We start from the raw sequence: 19240 nt of genomic DNA, 5'->3' as shown, positions 1-19240 counted from the left end.
CCTGCATTGAAAGTTCGGAGTTTTAACCACTGGACTACCAAGGAAGCCCTTCTGATCCTTCATTTTCTCTTTGGTGAAGTGAGGATGTTACTAGCTCCTATGTCATTGATGTGTGATGTATCTCACAGGAGGAGCAGATGAAGCACTTAACACAGTACCTGGCAGGTAGTGAGCTCTCAGCAAGTACTCACTACATAGTGAGATGATAGCTGACGTGACTGCATAAACCACCAAGGACCCAGCCTGTCCCAAACAGCTGGATTCCCCACTGCAACCAACCGGTCCAGTCACCTGGGCCTTCAGTTTCTCAAGAGGAAATCAGAGCCAACTCATGGCTTGGAATAGAGGCCTTTGCTTCCTCGACTCCCCAGAGGCACTGAATCTGTGGAGCAAGACCCTGCTTCTTTGGAGTCTCCCTCCACCTCACCAGCTCCCTCCTGGCCCCCACACAGGCCCAAGCTGTGCAGTTGTCTCAGCATCTCTGGCAGCTGCCCCCGAACTCGAGTGACGCACTCTGTTTTTCCAGGCCCTCTCGGGGAGGGAACAGATGTGGCTGCCTGGGTTATTGGAAGTCGCGGCACCCTTGTCATGGGAAGAAGTGCTCATGTTATCTTCAGGGAGTTCCAGGAGTTTTCTTGGCTTGAGGCACCCAAGCATCAGACACAAAGAAAGCATTGTGCATTTGCCCTCCCCATTCTCCTGTGCCCAGGTTATTAACACAAACCCCAGGATTGTCAAAGCTTTGGCTGGGAGGGTATGTTCTCTGCAGGGGCTGACCCCTGGGACAGAAATGGAAGGATGGGCACTCGCCCACCTCCTAGTCCTCAGCTTCTGCTTAGTCTTCTCCCGCTGCCCCAGCCCATCAAGGAGCTGGAGTGTCATGGTGCAGAAGAGAAACTGTACCTCCCGCTATAGCCAGGAAGATGGAAGACTTCTTTTTTTTTTTTTTTCTTATTTGGCCACACCAGGTCTTTGTTGCAGCATATGAGATCTTAGTTCCCTGACCAGGGATTGAACCCAGACCTCCCACATCTGGAACGTGGAGTCTTAGCCACTGGACCACCAAGGATGTCCCAGACTTTGGTCTTTAAAGCAAGGCTTTCCCTGGGTCTTGCATATGCCCAGAGTCCCAGCCAGGCAGGCGGGCATTCCGGAAGATCAGAGTAGATGGAAGTCACAGCAGGTTGATCCTTCCCTTGAGAACTGTTTCCACATACAAAGTGAAGGGACCCTTTGTAACAAGTCTGAGAGAGGCTGCTTCCTGGAGGCGGAGTTTCTCAGCTGGCCCAGGGTTCCTGTTTCCTCACCTCAGCTTATAGCCCCAGGATGAGCGCCTGGCCCTGCCCATGGGCCTCCCTGTCTTCCCCATGCATGTGAATGGGCAGAAATTCTGCCCCATACTCACTTAACAACCACAGAGCTCCTACCATGCGGCAGTCTGGCCCAGGCCCTGGAGATGAGCCATGAGCCGCTCGGCGCTTCTGGCCACCCTGAGCCTCCATGAATGCCGAGGCGGTCTCAGTGCTTGATCCTCCCAGCGCTGACCTCACCAGCCAGACCTGACCCGCTGACGGTCGCACACATGTGTTTACACTTGCATTGTTGACTGGGGTCCAGTTGCCTTTTTGGCAAAGCCATTGGGTGTCCAAAGATGTTCAAATCTTTTGTGTTTGGCTCCTTTCCTCAGCACGGATACACCTTGGAACGAGACTTCATTGTGTCCCTTGATCCCTAAGCCATCGTCTGAGAGTCTAGAATCCGGGTGCTATGCCTCTCAGATCTTTCCCCAGGGGACCAGAGACCTCCAGAACAGTGAGCTGTGAAAGTAGCCCCAGGTGGCTACCAGAGACGGGAGGTGAAGCATCCTTGACCTTCTCTTAGGCCGTCAGTGCGTAGAGCAAGAGCCCGAGTTCCCACCCGATGCACCTCTCTGCTTCCAGCGTAAGATCCCCAAGTTTCTCCTGAGCCAGCTGGAAACCTACAGCCCTACTACATGCAAGGACCAGCAGTGGCACCCAGGGAGACCAGGTTCCCTGACACCCCGCACAGCACCCTGGGGATTGCACAAGAGCGTGCTGCAAGCCAGGCTTTCGCCTCCTTTCCCCTTTCCCCAACTCCCACCCCCCGCCACCTCCCAGGGCCCCTCCTGTCTGCTCTTGATCTTCAGGAGAGCAAACTCTGGCCATGGTGACCTTCATTTCAATTACATCTTTTTGGTCAAAAAATGCCTGTAAGACATGAAGACTCTGCTGGGGCACCAGTGATGAGGTTTTTTGTTTGTTTGGGGAGTTTGTTTGGGTTTTTTTTTGTTTGTGCCAAGTGGCTTATGGGGTCTTAGTTCCCCGACCAGGGATTGAACCTGGGCCCTCTGCATTGGGAGTTCATAGTCTTAGCCACAGGACCACCAGGAAAATCCTGTGAATGTAGTTTTTCTTTCTTTCTTTCTTCTTTTCTTTTTTTTTTTTAAAGACCTGAGCTAGCAGTCTGCATTCTAGCCCTGCTATCCCACAAATTAGGCCTGGGTCCTGAAGTAAATCACTCCCTCTGGCAGCATGCTCCTCACTTATCACATGAAATCCTTGGCCTGGATAATGTTCTGCCAGTCTGTGACTGTGCTGAATTTACCTCCATCCAGATGTGGAGCATGAGGCCAGTGTGAGGGAACAGCACATGAGTCTTTGATGATAACTACAGATTTGCGTGCCTTACCTATAACCTGTATGTCCAGTGACAGGATTTAGGGCTCTCCCTAGAAGGAGTCTCTGGGTGACAGCCAGGAAGGCTCTCTCGGAGGTCATGGCCTCAGTTCATCAACTGGGGCTTTCCCCCCTTTGGTAGCATAACAGTTAAGGGCACAGACCTGAGAGCCAGGCTGCCTTGTCCGTATTCAGACCCTAGGCCTCCTGCTCAGTAGCAGTGTGACCTTGATCAGCCGACACCCCTCTGTCCCAGGGACCTCAGTGTGTTGAGGGCCCTCAGCACACCTGCCTGCCATGTGACTGATGGAGGAAAAGCCGGCTCGGGGAACGTGCGGGGAGCAATTAGGCCTCCTTGGGAGAGGACGAAGCAGAGGCAAGGCTCAGTCCTCCCGTGGGACTCCACTGGCCACTCTACTGAGACCACTGCCTGGGCCCCACATGACCGATGGGGAGATTCAGGCTCTAGAAGTGCGGTGACTTTCCTCACTTCACCTGCCGTGTCAGCCAAGGAATTGGGGTCCAGGCACACACCCACTCAGTTTAAATATCAAGGAAACCTGCTCACTCATCCAGAGTTTAGATAGCCTTGCTGAGTCAATAATGATATTTGTGATGGGCATAAGTATCCCAGCGCACAGAGCGGTGATCCTGTGTCTTTGACGATCCACCTGAACCGCTCAGGCTCGGGACTTGTGAGGAAACTGAGTTGGGAGGGGACTGGTTCCCGCCTGCTTTCCGCCAAGCCTGGGTGAGGAGTTTTTGTCACACTCTGAGCCCCTTACCTGCTCCCCCAGCCATGGGGAGGGGAGGGGAGGGGTGTAGGGAGCACAGCCCAGCCTCACTCCCTGCGGGGGCAGACAGAGCTGAGATCCGCTGGTACCTGCCTGGCTGGCCCGTCTGGGAAGGGAGGCCTTCACCCTAAATCAAACAATTAATTTGGGAACACAAGGCTCCTGTGTCGTGAGCGGTGCTTGTGTGGACTGGATGGCATTGTTTTCTGCAGAAAGGGTGGCTGGGAGGGCGGGCCGGGAGTTTCGTAGGTGGCAGGTTTTTTCCAACGTGCTGTCAGTCTTCCAGTGATTGAGTTATCACTTCCTTTTCAGGTGGAGAGAGACTTTGAACGAGAGTATGGAAAACTCCAGCAGTGAGTGTCAGCCCCAAGAAGGGTGGGCGGGAAGGGGGTTCTGCTCGGGAAAGGAAAGACTCTCCTGCCCAGTCTCACTTCCCACATCACCTCATCCACTGACCATCCATCCTGTCGGCACCCCAGGAGCCAGGGCAGCTCAATCCACCACTGGCCAGAAATTCTGCCGAGTGGTGGCCACCTAATAGTCATTATCTCGTAGCCTTTGGGTGTGTGGCCTCGTGCCAAGCTTGTAGTGGCCCTTCGGTCAGTAGGAACATCCTCGCAGAGCAAGGCTCCTCCTCCTCCTCCTGGCAGGAGCCCTGAGTCCCACATAGGGTGCAGCTCAGATGGGTGGGCGAACAGGGGCAGAGGCAGCCAGGCGATGCCAGGTTCCAGGCCCATACTGCTGCCTTGCAGGCTGGAGGAGCAGACCAAGAGGCTGCAGAAGGACATGAGGAAGAGCACAGACGCCGACCTGGGTAGGTGACCCCTCCCCCGCACTCAGCCTGGATGGGAGAAGGGCAGAGATGGTCGCCCTCCTCACTCAGTCCCTGTAGGGCTGGCTTTGAAGAAGGTGCACTTAGCAGTCGCCCCACAGATGTCCCTGAGAAGTGGCACAAGGCCCCGTTTCACTTAGCAGGCTACCGCTCTCTGCTTTCCCTGGAACAGCAGCCACCACCAGCGACAGGTGGAGGCCAGCTTCTGGGGTCTGTGCCCCAGAGCCTCCTGCCAGAGCTCATCCAAGGGAAGGGAGGTTCTGGCCGTGACCTCCCCCACTCTCCTGACTCCCGATGTCTCCACACTGTGTATAGCAAGCCACAGGTCTGAGTTTGAGTCCATCTATTACCTGTTTTGTAGGGGTTAGTTCCGAGTCACCTGGAGCCCATCTTTCTTTGTTGGCTCCTACTGTCTTCCCAGCAGGAGATGCTGCGGCCTGGGCTTCCTTTCCCTCCTGCTTCCCCATACTCCTCAGAATGTGAATGGAAGGAATAGAACATCAGGAATCTGTGAGGTGGATTCTGACTGTAGAGAGCACAGGTTTTTAACAAATAAACCAAGATAAACGGCCAGCCTCTGGGGCCTCAGATTCCTGACCTCTTCCATCCCAAGTCAGAAGCGGAGAAAGCCCTCCTGACACAGTGGTGCCCTCACCCATCACAAAGCCTGCGTCCCCCAGTCCAGGCAGCCTCACACCCTGGTAGCTGGTGCGTCAGAGGCAGTGAGTGCCCGCTGTAGTGCGGATGGCCGGGCCCACCCCCAGGCTCTGAGTCATCAGGTCTGGGCAAGGCCTGAAAATCTGTGTTTCTAGCCAATTCCCAGGCAGCACTGATGCTGCTGGTCCAGGGACCCCACTTTGAAAACTACTCCAGACAATCGGGGGGAATCAGATAATGCCTTTCCTGGGTCTTGGAGACCCCTGAGCTGGTGCCTAGACAGGATCTCATGTCCGAAGCTGTGGGTCCTAAACAAGATCAAGGAGGCGTGACCAGTCCCCGCTGGGTCCTCGTCAACCCTGGCACTCCCGGATAGTGTTAAGGCCCTAGAGACTCACGTGGGGTCCGAGACCTCAAGCTGACCAAGGTACAAAGCCCACCAAGCCTCTTGGTTTGTACTGGTCTGGCCATGCCCCTCCTCTGACCCTGCAAGAGCTAGGGTGGGGGCTGTGAGCTGCTCCAGTGGAGCGTGGAGGCCCCTCTGTTCATGCAGGCCAGTCATATCTCAGAGTGGAGCTCAACCCAGTTGCCACCCTGCAGATACTTGCTTTTCATTCACTTCAGGTGGTTCTAGCAAAGAGACATCCCATGAAGATGTGGCACCTGTAGGAAAGGGAAAGGAAAATTGAGAAGAAAGTCTTCCCACCTGACCTTTGCCTTTTGGGGGTTTTCTCCTCAACTATTAAAAAAAAAAGCAGAAGAAATTTTTCAGAAACATTTTTAGATTTGTCCAGGTTTTTTCATCTTTTAGTGATGTTGTCTGCAGCCATTTCATGATCCAGTCAAGGTGCACATGAGTTTGTGCCTAAACCTACAAAGTTACTTTACTTTTTTTTTTTTTAAGAGGGTTTTTCCCTCCATTGGGTCAGCATCTCTGGGAGGTTTACATTTCCAGTCATCTCTCATATTTTGCCCTTCGGCTGAGGGGATCTGTGGCACACTCCCAGAGTCAAGAGAAATCAAGGTGCTTATTACAATAGCGTGCTTTGGTTTAATTGGCAGCATTTTTTTTTCCTTAATGGCTTATACAGTAATGGCATGTCTTACAATTGACAGCATCTTTAATGTTATGACATAAAATAGTAAGAAATAGTTCAAAGATTTGTTTTCCCCTGAGCCCCTGAAACTGATACAGGCGCTACAGGGCAAACAAGGCTGTTCTCCAGCCTTTCCGGCCCTTCTGGGATTTTGTTTGCCGGTAATAGAGGCCTGAAAAAGTCTATAGGGCCAAGAACTCCAATACTGCTGACAGGTTGCCTCGCCACACCAAATCCTGCCAAGTTTTATCAATAAAGTTTTATTGAAACATAGCCACACCCATTCTTTGGGTATCACCTGTGGCAGAGTTGAGTTGTTGGAAGTCTAAAATCTTGTCTGTAGCCCTGTACAGTAAGTTTGCTTCCCTGATGTATATACTATGTTACTCTTTCCATGAGGGAGCCCCAAACAAGCCTCACATCCAGACTGCTTCGAGATTTTTTCGAACACATATTCCTGGATTCCAGGCTTACTGAAATAAATCTTTAGAGCTAGAAATATGTATTCCTTACAGCTTCCCATCCAAATGATTCTGTTAGAATCAAGAGTTTGGAAAATAGGTCATTGCAGCAGGTAAATCTGCTCAGAAGAATTCCCACAAGCAGCATCCGATGAACGTTAGCAGCATCAGGCACACATGTTATGTACCATGAGGCCAGTGCCTGGTGCCTCTGGGGTAACTGTGGTTTTGACGGCCTGTGGCCGTGGGTAGAGGTCATCCAGGTGCAAGACTCTGGCCCCAGGAAGGACAGGGAGCCTGCAGACAAGACCTTGAAGCCTGTCCTGTCGTCAGTTCACTGAACTTTGTTCTCTTAAAAAGCCATGTCTAAATCCGCTGTGAAGATATCCTTGGACTTGCTCTCCAACCCCCTCTGCGAGCAAGACCAGGACTTTCTGAACATGGTGACCGCCCTGGACACGGCCATGAAGCGGATGGATGCCTTCAACCAGGAAAAGGTGACTGGGGTCTCTGCCCACTCCCCACATTCCACGGCCTGAGGAATCTTATTTCCCCAACCAGGAATCGAACCTGTTCCCCCTTCAGTGGAAGTGCAGTCTTTAAGCACTGGACCACTGGGGAATTTCCAGGGTGGCTGAGGTGTTGGTCTTCCCCCTTCTCAAGGCTTCTCTCTGGGAGAAGTGCTACATGGAGTCTTTGTGGAGGCTCAGTCTTCTCTCTGGGCGCCTCAGTGTCCCAGCCCTGTGAGCTCTCTCCTGGCCACTGTGCCCCTGCAGTGGGTGCTTGCCATGGCTCCCGTGAGCTCACGTCACTCACCGTGAGGCCACAAAGGAGATTCAGGCCAGCTCCGCCCACCTGCACCCATATCCCCTCAGACTCACTGTGGCTAGCCACCCAGCCTCCTCACCAGACACGGCCTCATTTGGCCTTCCAGACCCTGGTCCACAGGATGAGAACTGCCATGGGACAGGACCAGTGCCTCTGGTCGCCCTCCAGGCTGCCTGCTCGTCGTCTCTGCCTCGCTCCTTCAGCAGTTAGGGGTGCCCCTCCCTGCCGGGAGTTCTCAGGGTACCCCTGTCAGGCCCGTTTCCTTTCTCTTCTCCCCTTTGGGGAAGACTGGCCTCCCCCAAGTCTTGACACCATCTGGTTTTTCTTTCAACAGGTGAACCAGATACAGAAGACTGTGATTGAACCCTTAAAAAAGTGAGTAAAAGTCGTGGGGTCCATGGCCCTCAGGGCATGTACTGAAAAGGTAGTTCAGCCAGCCACTTGGAAACTGAATATCATTTCTGTTAACCTGTCCCCAGAGTCACTGGGCAGACAGGAAGTTCCAGGGGACGCCAGTGGCCTGCCTTGGGGTTGACACTCGGGGTGGCTCCAGAGCACCCCACCTGGCCGGGAGTGCTCAGTGACGACAGGGCCCACCTGACCCTCCACAGCAGCCGGCTGGCGCCCCCACGGTCTTTCCACATTGTTGTCCCTTTGTTCCTGATGGACCAGAGCTTGTGGGGTTAAGCTAGCAGAGATCTTGGCCAGCCCTCAGCGGAGATGAGCGAGGCCTTTCATCTCACCCGGGCTGGGAGAGCAGCTGCCTGCAGCACCCGGCTTTTAAAATGTGGGGGTGGCCACACACAGGGAGGGGCACAGCCGCCTGGGAAGGTCCCCCAACTCGTGACCTGTCAGGGTCAGAAATTCTTCTGTGAGGCTGAACTTCAGTCTGGCAGGCTCTGGTCAGCGATCAGACGGGCCTATTCCCTGGGTCCCCTGAGGTGGGGGGAGTGGGACGGCGGTGGGGAGGACAGGCAGGAACATCGCCTTGAAGCTCCCGAATCACTTCATCTTCCTCCCTGGCCTCTCCCAGCCCAGCTCTGACCTAGAAAGGCTCCCGCGCCAGCCCAGCAGCTGCTCTTTATTACCTCTTCCGTGGTGGTCCCTGGCAGTTGCCTCACCAGGGCTGGGTAATGAGGCTGCGCTAATTACCATTAGGCCTGGATCAGGGCCCGGAGGGAGATGAAGAGCGCAGGTTTTTGATCCTCCAGCCCCTGGCGTTGGGGTTGTTGAGCTCTTGTTCCCTGTTCGGGTCCAAGGGGTGGGATTAGGGAGAGCTCCTCCTAAGCCGGGCCGTCTAGAGGCTCAGCCACGGAGGGAGAAGGACCTTGGCCTGTAGGGATTTCTCCCCACTCCTGCCCTGGGCCCCTGCCCCCAGCCCCTGCCCGCGCCTAGGTGGCAGGGTCACCCAAGGAGCTGGGTGCTAGAGGGAAGCAGTTCAGGAGGGAGGTATCAGAGCTCCACTGCTGATGGCTCTCTGAGTCAGTCTCCAGGTGTGAGGGTTCGGAGCTGGGTGGGAAGGACCTCGGGCCGAGCAGACCCTGCCCACTGGGGTCCCGGGGGCTGTCACGGAGGCTGCTATGGACACCCAGGCTGGCAGGGTGAGGCAGGGGACACCAGCCTGGAGAACTGGGGGACTGACTCCCGCCTCAATTTCACCACCACCGAGGCGGCCTTGAAATTCGATGCCTGGCTTCTAGAGCCAACTGGAGAGAGATCCCGGCTGCTTCCCACCACTCCAGCAGCCCACCACCTGCCAGGAAGGTGGGTGAGTGGCCAGCCGAGGGGGCGGCCACTATCTCCGCAGCAGATCCGCTGACCTCTGCCTGAGCCCCCTGGCCTGCCTGCCTGCCTGGCTTCTATGCATCCCGTGGCCGACATGCGATCCCCTCCAACCACGTAAACCCGGCACTGCCTGTTGCCGCCTCTTGTCAGGCGAGAAGCTCCCAGGGACCCCAGCACCGGAAACAGGAAACTGCAGCTTTCCTGTCCTCTGATGAGGAACATTGCCACATGGCCTCCCCACCGCCCCCAGCCTCCCCTGGGGGGCTCGGCCTCTAATCCCAGTCTCTGGGCCGCGTTCACATGGTCAGATGGGGATGCTTTCAATTTCCCTTTCCTGGTGGGTGGAAGATCCCGGCTGTGTGGGCACAGATTGAGGAATGGCAGGCATTCCCCACCAGGGCCGGCTGCTCCCAGCCCACCTCCCAGCCGGCCTCCCTTCCCTCCGCCTCCCGCTGCCTCTTCACCCAATGCGTACCCCGGGAGGCATTTGCTGTTCTCCACTCAGGATGGGCAAGAAATGGACAGAGCTTCAGCGAGCGCCCGGGGTAGGCCCAGCCTTGCTCTCGCTTCTCCGTGGGTAGATGTGATTCAGTCTTTAGGAGCTTGGGATGTAGTGAGGAAGCCCTGTGGCATTCCCAAAAAATGGTCCAGAGTGACAGCTGCCAAGGCGGGGCAGTGCAGTGGAGCAGGAAGAGCCGTGGACAGGCCAGGCTTGTCTCCTGTCTGTGGAAGGGGAGCAGGGCTAAAGTCTCGACATGACCAAGCCCATCATCACCTCCCTGAGTGGGTGAAGGAGCCATCATGGGCTGGAGTCACTGTGCATGGAGGGCAGAGACACTCCTGGGGTCCTGGACCAGGGACCCCGTGTCCCCCTCACCAGTAATTTTCAGGGGACTCCCGGCACTGAGCAGAGATGTTCTGAGCCCTCAGCCTTGCTTCTTCATGGCCACCCAGTCACAGTGCAAACTCGGTCCCCAGGGAAAGCTGAGCTGCCTGTCCTTGTCAGGTCAGTTCCGAACGTGCCCTGTAGGGTCCCAGGGCCATGTCTGGGAGGGGCTCAGGCCCTGGGGGCTAGCCTGTGCTTGTCCTAACCTCCCTCCCATGTCCCTGCCCCGACGTGAAGGTAGAGGCAGCATTTATACACCCTGGACGAGGAGCGGGGTCGGCACTGTGGTATTTATACTCTCTAGTACGTGGAGCTGACAGAGTTCTTTCTGTAACTTCTGAGGAGAAAATGAGGGGGGGCTTCAGTGAGACAGTGACAGGAGCCAGGGATTACAGAGTCCTGATCACCCCCACCCTTTGTCAGCTACTTCGGATTACACTGCCTGACCTCCCCTGCCCCACCTCAGTGTCCCTGCTTGCATATGGGAAGGGCATAACCCCAGCCCCTAGGGGGTCCTGAAGTCCAGGGCCCAAAGCCACCCAGGTAGTAAGTGGTTCATGATCCTCGGTGGCAAATGGAGTGAGCGGAGCCGCCCTCCTCGGCCTCTGGTTTGACTGTGGGGTGCTCTGGTGGGAGACAGGAGTTAGTGTAGTTGAAGAGGCCATTTTCCTGGAGGGTCTCACAGAGCTGCTGCTGCTCCCCACAAGAGGACAAGTGGTCTCGCTCCCACGAGGCTGAAGCTAGCCTCCTGTGAGCACACTCATTCCCTGAGGTTGCCTGGAAATCTGCCCTGGATCCATTCCTCCCTGCCTCAGCTCAGGACCTGCCCAACCTAGGGTTGGATTCCTACTTCCTGTGTTCAGTTCAGTTCAGTCACTCAGTTGCATCCAACTCTTTGCAGCCCCATGGACTGCAGCACTCCAGCCTTCCCTGTCTATCACTGACTCCCAGAGCTTGCTCAAACTCAAGTCCACTGAGTCAGTGATGCCATCCAACCATCTCATCCTCTGTCATCCCCTTCTCCTCCCACCTTCAGTCTTTCTCAGCATCTGGGTCTTTTCCAGTGAGTCAGTTATTTGTATCAGGTGGCCAAAGTATTAGAGTTTCAGCTTCAGCATCAGTCCTTCCAATGAATATTCAGGACTGATTTCCTTTAGGATTGACTGGTTTGATCTCCTTGCAATCCAAGGGACTCTCAAGAGTCTTCTTCAGCATCACAGTTCAGAAGGATCATTTCTTCGACACTCCGCTTTCTTTATAGTCCAACTCTCACATCCATACATGACCACTGGAAAAACCATAACTTTGACTAGATGAACCTTTGTTAGCAAAGTAATATCTCTGCTTTTTAATATGCTGTCTAGGTTTGTCATAGCTTTTCTTCCAGGGAGCAAGAGTCCTTTTAATTTCATGGCTGCAGTCCCCATCTGCAATGATTTTGGAGCCCAAGAAAATGAAATCTATGATTGTTTCCATTGTTTCTCCGTCTGTTTGCATTGAGGTGATGGTACCAAATGCCATCTTCTTCGTTTTTTGAATGTTGAGTTTTAAGCCAGCTTTTTTACTCTCCTCTTCCAGTTTCATCAAGCGGCTCTTTAGTTCCTCTTTGCTTTCTGCCATAAGGGTGGTGTCATCTGCACATCTGAGGTTGTTGATATTTCTCCCAGCAGTCTTGATTCCAGCTTGTGCTTCATCCAGTCCAGCGATTCTTGTGATGTACTCTGCATATAAGTTAAAAAAGCAGGTGGCAATATACAGCCTTGACATACTCCTTTCCCAATTTTGAACCAGTCCATTGTTCCATGTCCGGTTCTAAATGTTGCTTCTTGGCCTGCATACAGATTTCTCAGGGGCAGGTCAGGTGGTCTGGTATTCCCATCTCTTGAAGAATTTTCCACAGTTTGTAGTGATCCACACAGTCAAAGGCTTTGGCATAGTCAATAAAGCAGAAGTAGATGTTTTTCTGGAACTCTTGCTTTTTCGATGGTCCAGCAGATGTTGGCAATTTGATCTCTGGTTCCTCTGCCTTTTCTAAACTCAGCTTGAACATCTGTAAGTTCTCAGTTCATGTACTGTTGAAGCCTGGCTTGGAGGATTAGAGCATTACTTTGCCGGCATGTGAGATGAGTGCAATTGTGTGGTAGTTGGAGCATTCTTTGGCATTGCCTTTCTTTGGGATTGGAATGAAAACTGACCTTTTCCAGTCCTGTGGCCACTGCTGAGTTTTCCAAATTTGCTGGCATATGGAATGCAGCACTTTCACAGGATCGTCTTTTAGGATTTGAAATAGCTCAACTGGAATTCTGTCACCTCCACTAGCTTTGTTTTGACTTTGCATTCCAGGATGTCTGGCTCTAGGTGAATGATAGTAACATGATTATCTGAGTCATGAAGATCTTTTTTGTACAGTTCTTCTATGTATTCTTGCCACCTCTTCTTAATATCTTCTTGTTTCTGTTAGGTCCATACCCATCTTTGCATGAAATGTGCCCTTGGTATCTCTAATTTTCTTGACGAGATCTCTAGATTTCCCATTCTATTGTTTTCTTCTGTTTCTTTGCATTGATCACTGAGGAAGGCTTTCTTATCTCTTCTTACTATTCTTCGGAGCTCTGCATTCAGATGGATATATCTTTCCTTTTCTCCTTTGCCTTTAGCTTCTCCTCTTTTCTCAGGGCTCTTCAGACAACCATTTTGCCTTTTTGCGTTTCTTTTTTTGGGGATGGTCTTGATCACTGCCTCCTGTACAGTGTCATGAACCTCTGTCCATAGTTCTTTGGCGCTCTATCAGATCTAATCCCTTGAATCTATTTGTGACTTCCACTGTATAATCATAATGGATTTAATTTAGGTCATACCTGAATTGTCTAGTGGTTTTCCCTTCTTTCTTCAATTTAAGTCTGAATTTTGCAATAAGGAATTCATGATGTGAGCCACAGTTAGCTCCCAGTCTTGGTTTTGCTGACTGTATAAAGCTTCTCCATCTTCAGCTGCAAAGAATATAATTAATCTGATTTTGGTATTGACCATCTGGTGATGTCCATGTGTAGAGTCGTTTCTTGTGTTGTTGGAAGAGGGTGTTTGCTCTGGCCATTGTGTTCTCTGGGCAAAACTGTTAGCCTTTGCCCTACTTCACTCTGTACTCCAAGGCCAAACTTGCCTGTTACTCCAGGTATCTCTTGGCTTCCTACTTTTGCATTCCAGTCCCCTATGATGTAAACAACATCTCTTTTTAGTGTTAGTTCTAGAAGGTCTTGTAGGTCATCATAGAACCATTCAACTTCAGCTTCTTCAGCATTAGTGATTGGGGCATAGACTTGGATTACTGTGATATTTAATGGTTAGCCTTGGAAACGAACAGAGATCATTCTGTCGTTTTTGAGACAGCACCCAAGTACTGCATTCCGGACTCTTGCTTGAATATGAGAGCTACTGCATTTCTTCTAAGGGCTTCTTGCCCACAGTAGTAGATGTCATGGTCATCTGAATTAAATTCACCCATTCCAGTCCAATTTTAATTCACTGATTCCTAAGATGTCGATGCTCATTCTTGCTATCTCCTCTTCCACACACTTCCTGTGTAGGCTAGCCCAGTTCCCATGCTGAGTCAGTCTTCCAAAGTGTATCTGACCTTGGCCTTACAACCTGGTTGACCACCAGGGAAAGAGAGGTTATGAGCTGTGTGTGGGTCAGGTGCTGCCGGGGCCAGAGTAGTGAGAACTGCTTGACCGACCGTGGGATGGTGGCCCGTCCAGAGCTGTACATCAACCCCCACACGCTGCTTCCTTGTCGTGGCACCCTCCTTCCTAAGGACAGGAGCTGAGGCGACAGCACCTTGACAAAGACGAGGAAACTGTCTGCCACTCTCTGCCTGCCTGGTCCTTGTCCTGTCTCTGTGCCTGCCCCCACCCACCACCTCGCGGGCAGCCGGAGATGGAGCAGAGGCCGGGACACTGGGGATGCCAGGCAGGGGTGTTGCTAATGAGAGAGTCAGGGCAGCTTCTGGTGTTCCATGTCCAGTCTGGGTGGAAGGACAGGGGCTCCCCTAGCACCTGAGACCCCCATGTAGCACTGCCTGAGGCCAAAGAGGTGAAATGAGTCCCATCTTCTCTGGAGAGTCTCAGCCACCTAGGTGTCCAGCCCTACCTGGGGGACCATGTGTCGTGGAGGTGGCCATCTGGTCCAGTTTGCCCAGCACCGAGTAGGCCTGAGTCTTCTGCCCAGCAGAGCAGTCCTTCGGGTATTGGTTTGATTACAGTGTACAGGGGCCCGTGACTAAGGATTCTGAGATGGGTGGCTGCTCTGGCCCACATTCGCATCTCCAGCTACACAGTGAGCCCATTACAGACACACAGGCAGTTAGAAAGATCCTCTTCAGTGGCCTGTTTGTTTCATCCGAGTTTACTGCCTGGGTCCATAGCTTTGTTTGGGACATTATGCTCCAGTCAGGCTTCTGTCCTCTGTTCTCTGGCAGAACTGGTCGCTGCTCTTAGGTCACTGCACTCTTGACTTGTTGAGTCTTTCTCCTGCCCCAACTTCTATTTTCTGAGCCTCCCTCTTCATGCTTGTCAGCCATAGAATAACCGCTGGGCCATCATCTTCTCAGCTGGAGGTGGCATCTCCACCAGCTACTCAGGCTTAGTGTTCAAACCACCCTTTTTCTGTCCAGTTCCAGAAAACCCACTCATGGCTTTGCCCGGCCTCCTCCCACGCTCATTAGTCGAGGAGAACGCAGCATGGACGTGGTCCTGCCCTGGGTTCGTCTCAAGACTAGGTTGCCCTTCCCAGTCAAAGAGGACCTTCATCACAAGGACTGTGCCTACGGTGCCCAGCCATGCCTCTGCTGCTGCTCTTTCTGACCAGCTGCTAGAGCATTTCCCTGCGGTTGCTTTAGTCCTGGTGGGGCAGAGCTCCTTGAGTCATTTTTCTCAAACATTTGGTCTGACAGTTTGGCCATTTCAACAGCAGAACATGCGGATTCTTGCGTTTCTGGTGGAACTGGTAGAAAAGGGCAGGAGTAGGTTGTTGTTGTTTTATTGGAATATAGTTGATTTACAAGGTTATGTTAGTTTCAGGTGTACATCATCAGAGTGATTCTGTTTTTTGTTTTTATTTTTTGGCTATGCCGTGTGGCTTGTGGGATTTTAGTTTCCCAATCAGGGGTTGAACCTGTGTTCTTGACAGTGAGAGTGCAGACAGAGTGCTAACCACTGGACCACCAGGGAATTCTCCATTCAGTTATATATGTATGTGTGTGTGTATGTGTGTTTTATAAACATTCTTTTTCAGATTGTTTTCCATTATAGGTTATTACAAGATATTGAATATAGTTCCCTATGCTATGCACTAAGGGCTTCCCAGGTGGCTCAGTGGTAAAGAATCCACCTGCCAATTCAGGAGATGCAGGTTTGATCCCTGGGTCCAGATAATCCCTGGAGAAGGAAATGGCAACCCACTCCATTATTCTTGCCTGGAGAATACCATGGACAAAGGAACCTGGCAGGCTATGGTCAGTCCATGGGGTTGCAAAGAGTGCAACACAACTTAGTGACTAAACAACACCTACTTTGCAGTAAATCCTTGTTCATCTGTTTTATATATAGCAGTGTGTATCTGGCTAATCCCAAACTCCTAATTTACCCCTCCCCTTCATCAATGGACATGAGTTTGATCAAAATCTGGGAGATAGTGAAGGACAGGGAAACCTGGTAAACTGCACTCCACGGGGTCGCAGAGTCAGACACGACTTAGTGACTGACAGCTCTTGCCGTTTGGTAACTGTCAGTTTGTTTTCTACGTCTACGAATCTGTTTCTGTTTTGTTCATGCGTGTCGTGTTTTAGAGTCTATGTATGAACAATACAATATGATACTTGTCTTTCTCCGTCTGATTTAGCATTGTCATCTCTAGGTCCATCAGTCTTGCTGCAGCTGGCATCACTTCATTCTTCTTTAATGGCTGAGTGATGTGGGAGCAGGCATGGTTGCACCTCATGGCAGTGTGAGGCGGTGGGGAGGTGCCAGATGGAGAGCTGGGACCCTGGAGTGAACCTCTGCTGGGCCCGCACTACCTAACTGTGACCTTAGACAATTCATGTCATCTCTCTGGTCTCAGCTCTTGCACTTTTTTAAAGGAAGATGTTGGACAGAAGCTTGATCTCCAGGCTTTTCTGACACCAGCCCTCAGCGTGGCTGCCCTTGGCCCAGCTCCTGGAGCACCCTTGGATCCAGGCCCAATCGTGAAGGGTGTGTCTCCATTTGCTCAAATGGCTTCCTGAGCCCTGTCTACCCCTGTCCCTACATGATTGTCTAGGGAGCTCTCCTGGTTCTGCTAGCTCGTCTGTCTTTTGTTTCTTCTCAGAGGCATGATGCTAATTAATAGAAGCTGAATCATTTTGTACCAAGTCAAAAAAAAAAAAATACTCCAAGGAGTCTTCAGCTCCTCCATACTCTGAAATGTGTGGAGTCATACAAGGTGGGGGCTAAAAGGTAGTAGCCACATCCTTGGCATCTTGCATTCACGACCCTCTGAGTCTCCTTAGGGGCCATGGAGAGGCCCTTCGCCCTGTCTTCCTTCCCCCGACCTTACCCCACGGTGATATTCTCAGCATGTACCCCACTGAAGCCAGGGCCACATCTGTCTCATCCATAGTAAGATCCCCAAGATCTAGAATGAAGCCTGGTCCTTGATAGACACTCAGTATGTGTTTCTGAATGAGCGATGAACTGCCAGCCTGCAGCTCTAAGAAGGGGCCTGTCTTCCCAGGTTCGGCAGTGTGTTCCCAAGTCTCAATATGGCAGTGAAACGGCGGGAGCAGGCCTTGCAGGACTACAGAAGGCTCCAAGCCAAGGTGGAGAAGTATGAGGAGAAGGAGAAGACGGGACCGGTGCTGGCCAAACTCCACCAGGTACCAGGAGGAAGTGCTGGGGGTGGACCGAAAGCCGTGTGATCCCACACGGCAAGTTCCTCCTTCACCAAGGGGCCGAGACACCAGATGTCCTGACACTTCCACCCTCCCCCCCCACCGCCCCCACACACATATCTTACCCCAGTCAGGGTTCTGGGTGAGCCTTGACACCCAGCGTGTTGCTCCCCAGGCCCGAGAAGAGCTTAGGCCAGTGCGGGATGACTTTGAGGCCAAGAACAAGCAGCTCCTGGATGAGATGCCGCGCTTCTACAACAGCCGACTGGACTACTTCCAGCCCAGCTTTGAGTCCCTGATCAGAGCACAGGTGAGGCGGCTGCCACCCCTCCTGCCCTGGAGGATGGCCCAGCACTGCTTCCCTTGGTGGGGAGGCGGCCGTGGGCTTCGGACCAGCCCAGCCCCACCACACACACTTGAAGTGGGCTTAGCCACTTTCTCCCACCACCCCCGCCCTCCCCATCAACTCCCCAGCACTGCCTGAGGGGAGGAATCCAGGCACCTCTGGTTGTTGGCTAGAATTCCTGTTTTGGTTCCTCTGTTGCTCTGTGGTTAACCCTAGCCTTGGGACAAGGTCCACCTTATCCATGAGTCCTTCCCTCAAGTTCTCCCCACTCCCGCTCAACCACAAGGGCAGGAAGAAACCAGGCCGCACCTACAGTGCCTCACCCTGATGGGCAGGTACCTTGCCTGGTGGGCTCAGGTCAAGAACAGAGGCCTTTTCCTACAGACCCTGCACCCCTGCCCTTCCCTGAAGACCAGGGAGTGTCTTGACCTTTAGCAACCCTGGGCAGGGTCCCTAAACCCTGGAGAGAACCATGCTCAGCACTCCCTCTGGGGCACCACTTTCGGTGGAAAGGTAGGCTCACTCGGGCTGGGCTGGGGTGGAGGTGCACCGAGGTGGCCCTAGGAACCATGCCTCCTGCCACTCAAGGGTGTAAAGACAGAGTCGCTCCTGCCCTCCTCTGCCCCACATTCTTCAAGCAGTTAGCGGGAAAAGGTTGAGGTGCCCAAACCAAAAGGTTTTCTATATGTGGGACACCCCACCACCTCCTCCCACTCCCCCCACAAGGTGACAGCAGGTAGTCAGCATTCTGCCAATTTCCCACCAGGTAACAAAGCTAAAGGCTCAGCACGTCCCCCTCCGCCTCCAACCTCAGCTCCTCAGCTCCTGGCCTGGGCCTCTGGCGCCCTCTAGTGGACACACTCGTTCTTGCAGCGTCCGCAGTTGCAGACTCTGAGGAAAAGCCAGGTTTCTCTCTCCCAGCCTATCTTGGGAGAACCCCAGAACCCATGGGAATCATGGGATCCGGAGCCCTGAGCAGGATTAACATTAGTGACCAGAACCCCGGGGGTGCAGGGAAAGTGAAGCAGAGAGCTGAGTGCGTGGGGGTGGCCCTGCCCTTGGAGGTGCATGCAGGCTTGCTTCCAGGGGCTTCTCCCTGGGCCAAAGGGCAATGGTTTGAGGAGGCCCTAGCCTCCCCTCTCCTGTGCCATGCTCCCAGGCCCCCAGCATGGCCCCTCCACCCTGCATTGTGTGCAGGAGGAAAACCAAGTGCCCAGGCAGGGAGCTCTGGGTGCCCTGTAACCAGGCAGCAGGGTGGTGAGGGGTTGTTTACTGCCTCGTCAGCGCCAGCCTCCCCCTCCCGCGGCTGCTGCTGTCATTAGTCACAGAAGTGAGCATTCCGAGTGACTCAGCCTGCGCAGTGCGGCTCGGGGCAGGGAGCTGGGGGAGGGAGCCATCCATCCTCACCACCCCAGCCCAGGCCCCAGCCCCTTGGGTGACACAGGATTTGGAGACCTTGATTCAACTACCCCTCAGCCAGTGGAGACCCAGCTCTGGGAGTGTGGAAGGCGACATGACCTGGCCTTGCCCCTAGTAGCACTGCAAGCCTCAGGAAAAGGAGAGTTCCTCCTCCCCAGAGACAGCTTGGAGCTGGAGCTGGTAAAATTTCAGGGTGCTCAAGCAGTATCGAACATTTTCTTGAAAGCCCATGCTTTCATTTTGTTGTGAGGTGGAGGCTGAGGCAGAAGGGGCCCCCGGCTAATGGTCCTCGCTCCTCAGCCTGCTGCCCCCACGTCCTTCCTGCAGGCTGCCTTCCTACTCTGGTGTCTGTGCAGGAGACACAGAACAATCCTGGTCTCTGGCTTGGCTTTCCTGGGTCTGCAGCTGAGGTGGTGGTCAGGGCTGGGAAGGTGTGTTCCCTCTCACCTTGACCTCTAAGACTGTCCCAGGGCTCTGGGAGCTGCCTTGACCTCTCCCCCATGGCCAAGAGCTTCTC

At 53.3% G+C, this 19240-nt stretch overlaps 1 protein-coding gene across 2 annotated transcripts in view; it reads left to right on the top strand.

The window, feature by feature from the left end:
• BIN3 (bridging integrator 3) overlaps nucleotides 1–19240 on the top strand; it is a 50604-nt gene that overhangs the window by 30245 nt on the left and 1119 nt on the right. Inside the window, exons 3-8 of one of the 2 annotated variants that reach the window (XM_052645039.1) lie at nucleotides 3803–3843; nucleotides 4243–4304; nucleotides 6898–7034; nucleotides 7700–7740; nucleotides 16802–16943; nucleotides 17134–17268. In XM_052645039.1, coding sequence (XP_052500999.1) covers nucleotides 3803–3843; nucleotides 4243–4304; nucleotides 6898–7034; nucleotides 7700–7740; nucleotides 16802–16943; nucleotides 17134–17268 — 558 coding nt within the window. The remainder of the gene's footprint in view (nucleotides 1–3802; nucleotides 3844–4242; nucleotides 4305–6897; nucleotides 7035–7699; nucleotides 7741–16801; nucleotides 16944–17133; nucleotides 17269–19240) is intronic. The other variant, XM_052645040.1, reaches the window with a different exon arrangement.

Source organism: Budorcas taxicolor, chromosome 8 (genome assembly GCF_023091745.1).
Source record: "Budorcas taxicolor isolate Tak-1 chromosome 8, Takin1.1, whole genome shotgun sequence".
Taxonomy (NCBI): Eukaryota; Metazoa; Chordata; class Mammalia; order Artiodactyla; family Bovidae; genus Budorcas; species Budorcas taxicolor.
This window is presented reverse-complemented; position numbering and strand designations above follow the sequence as displayed.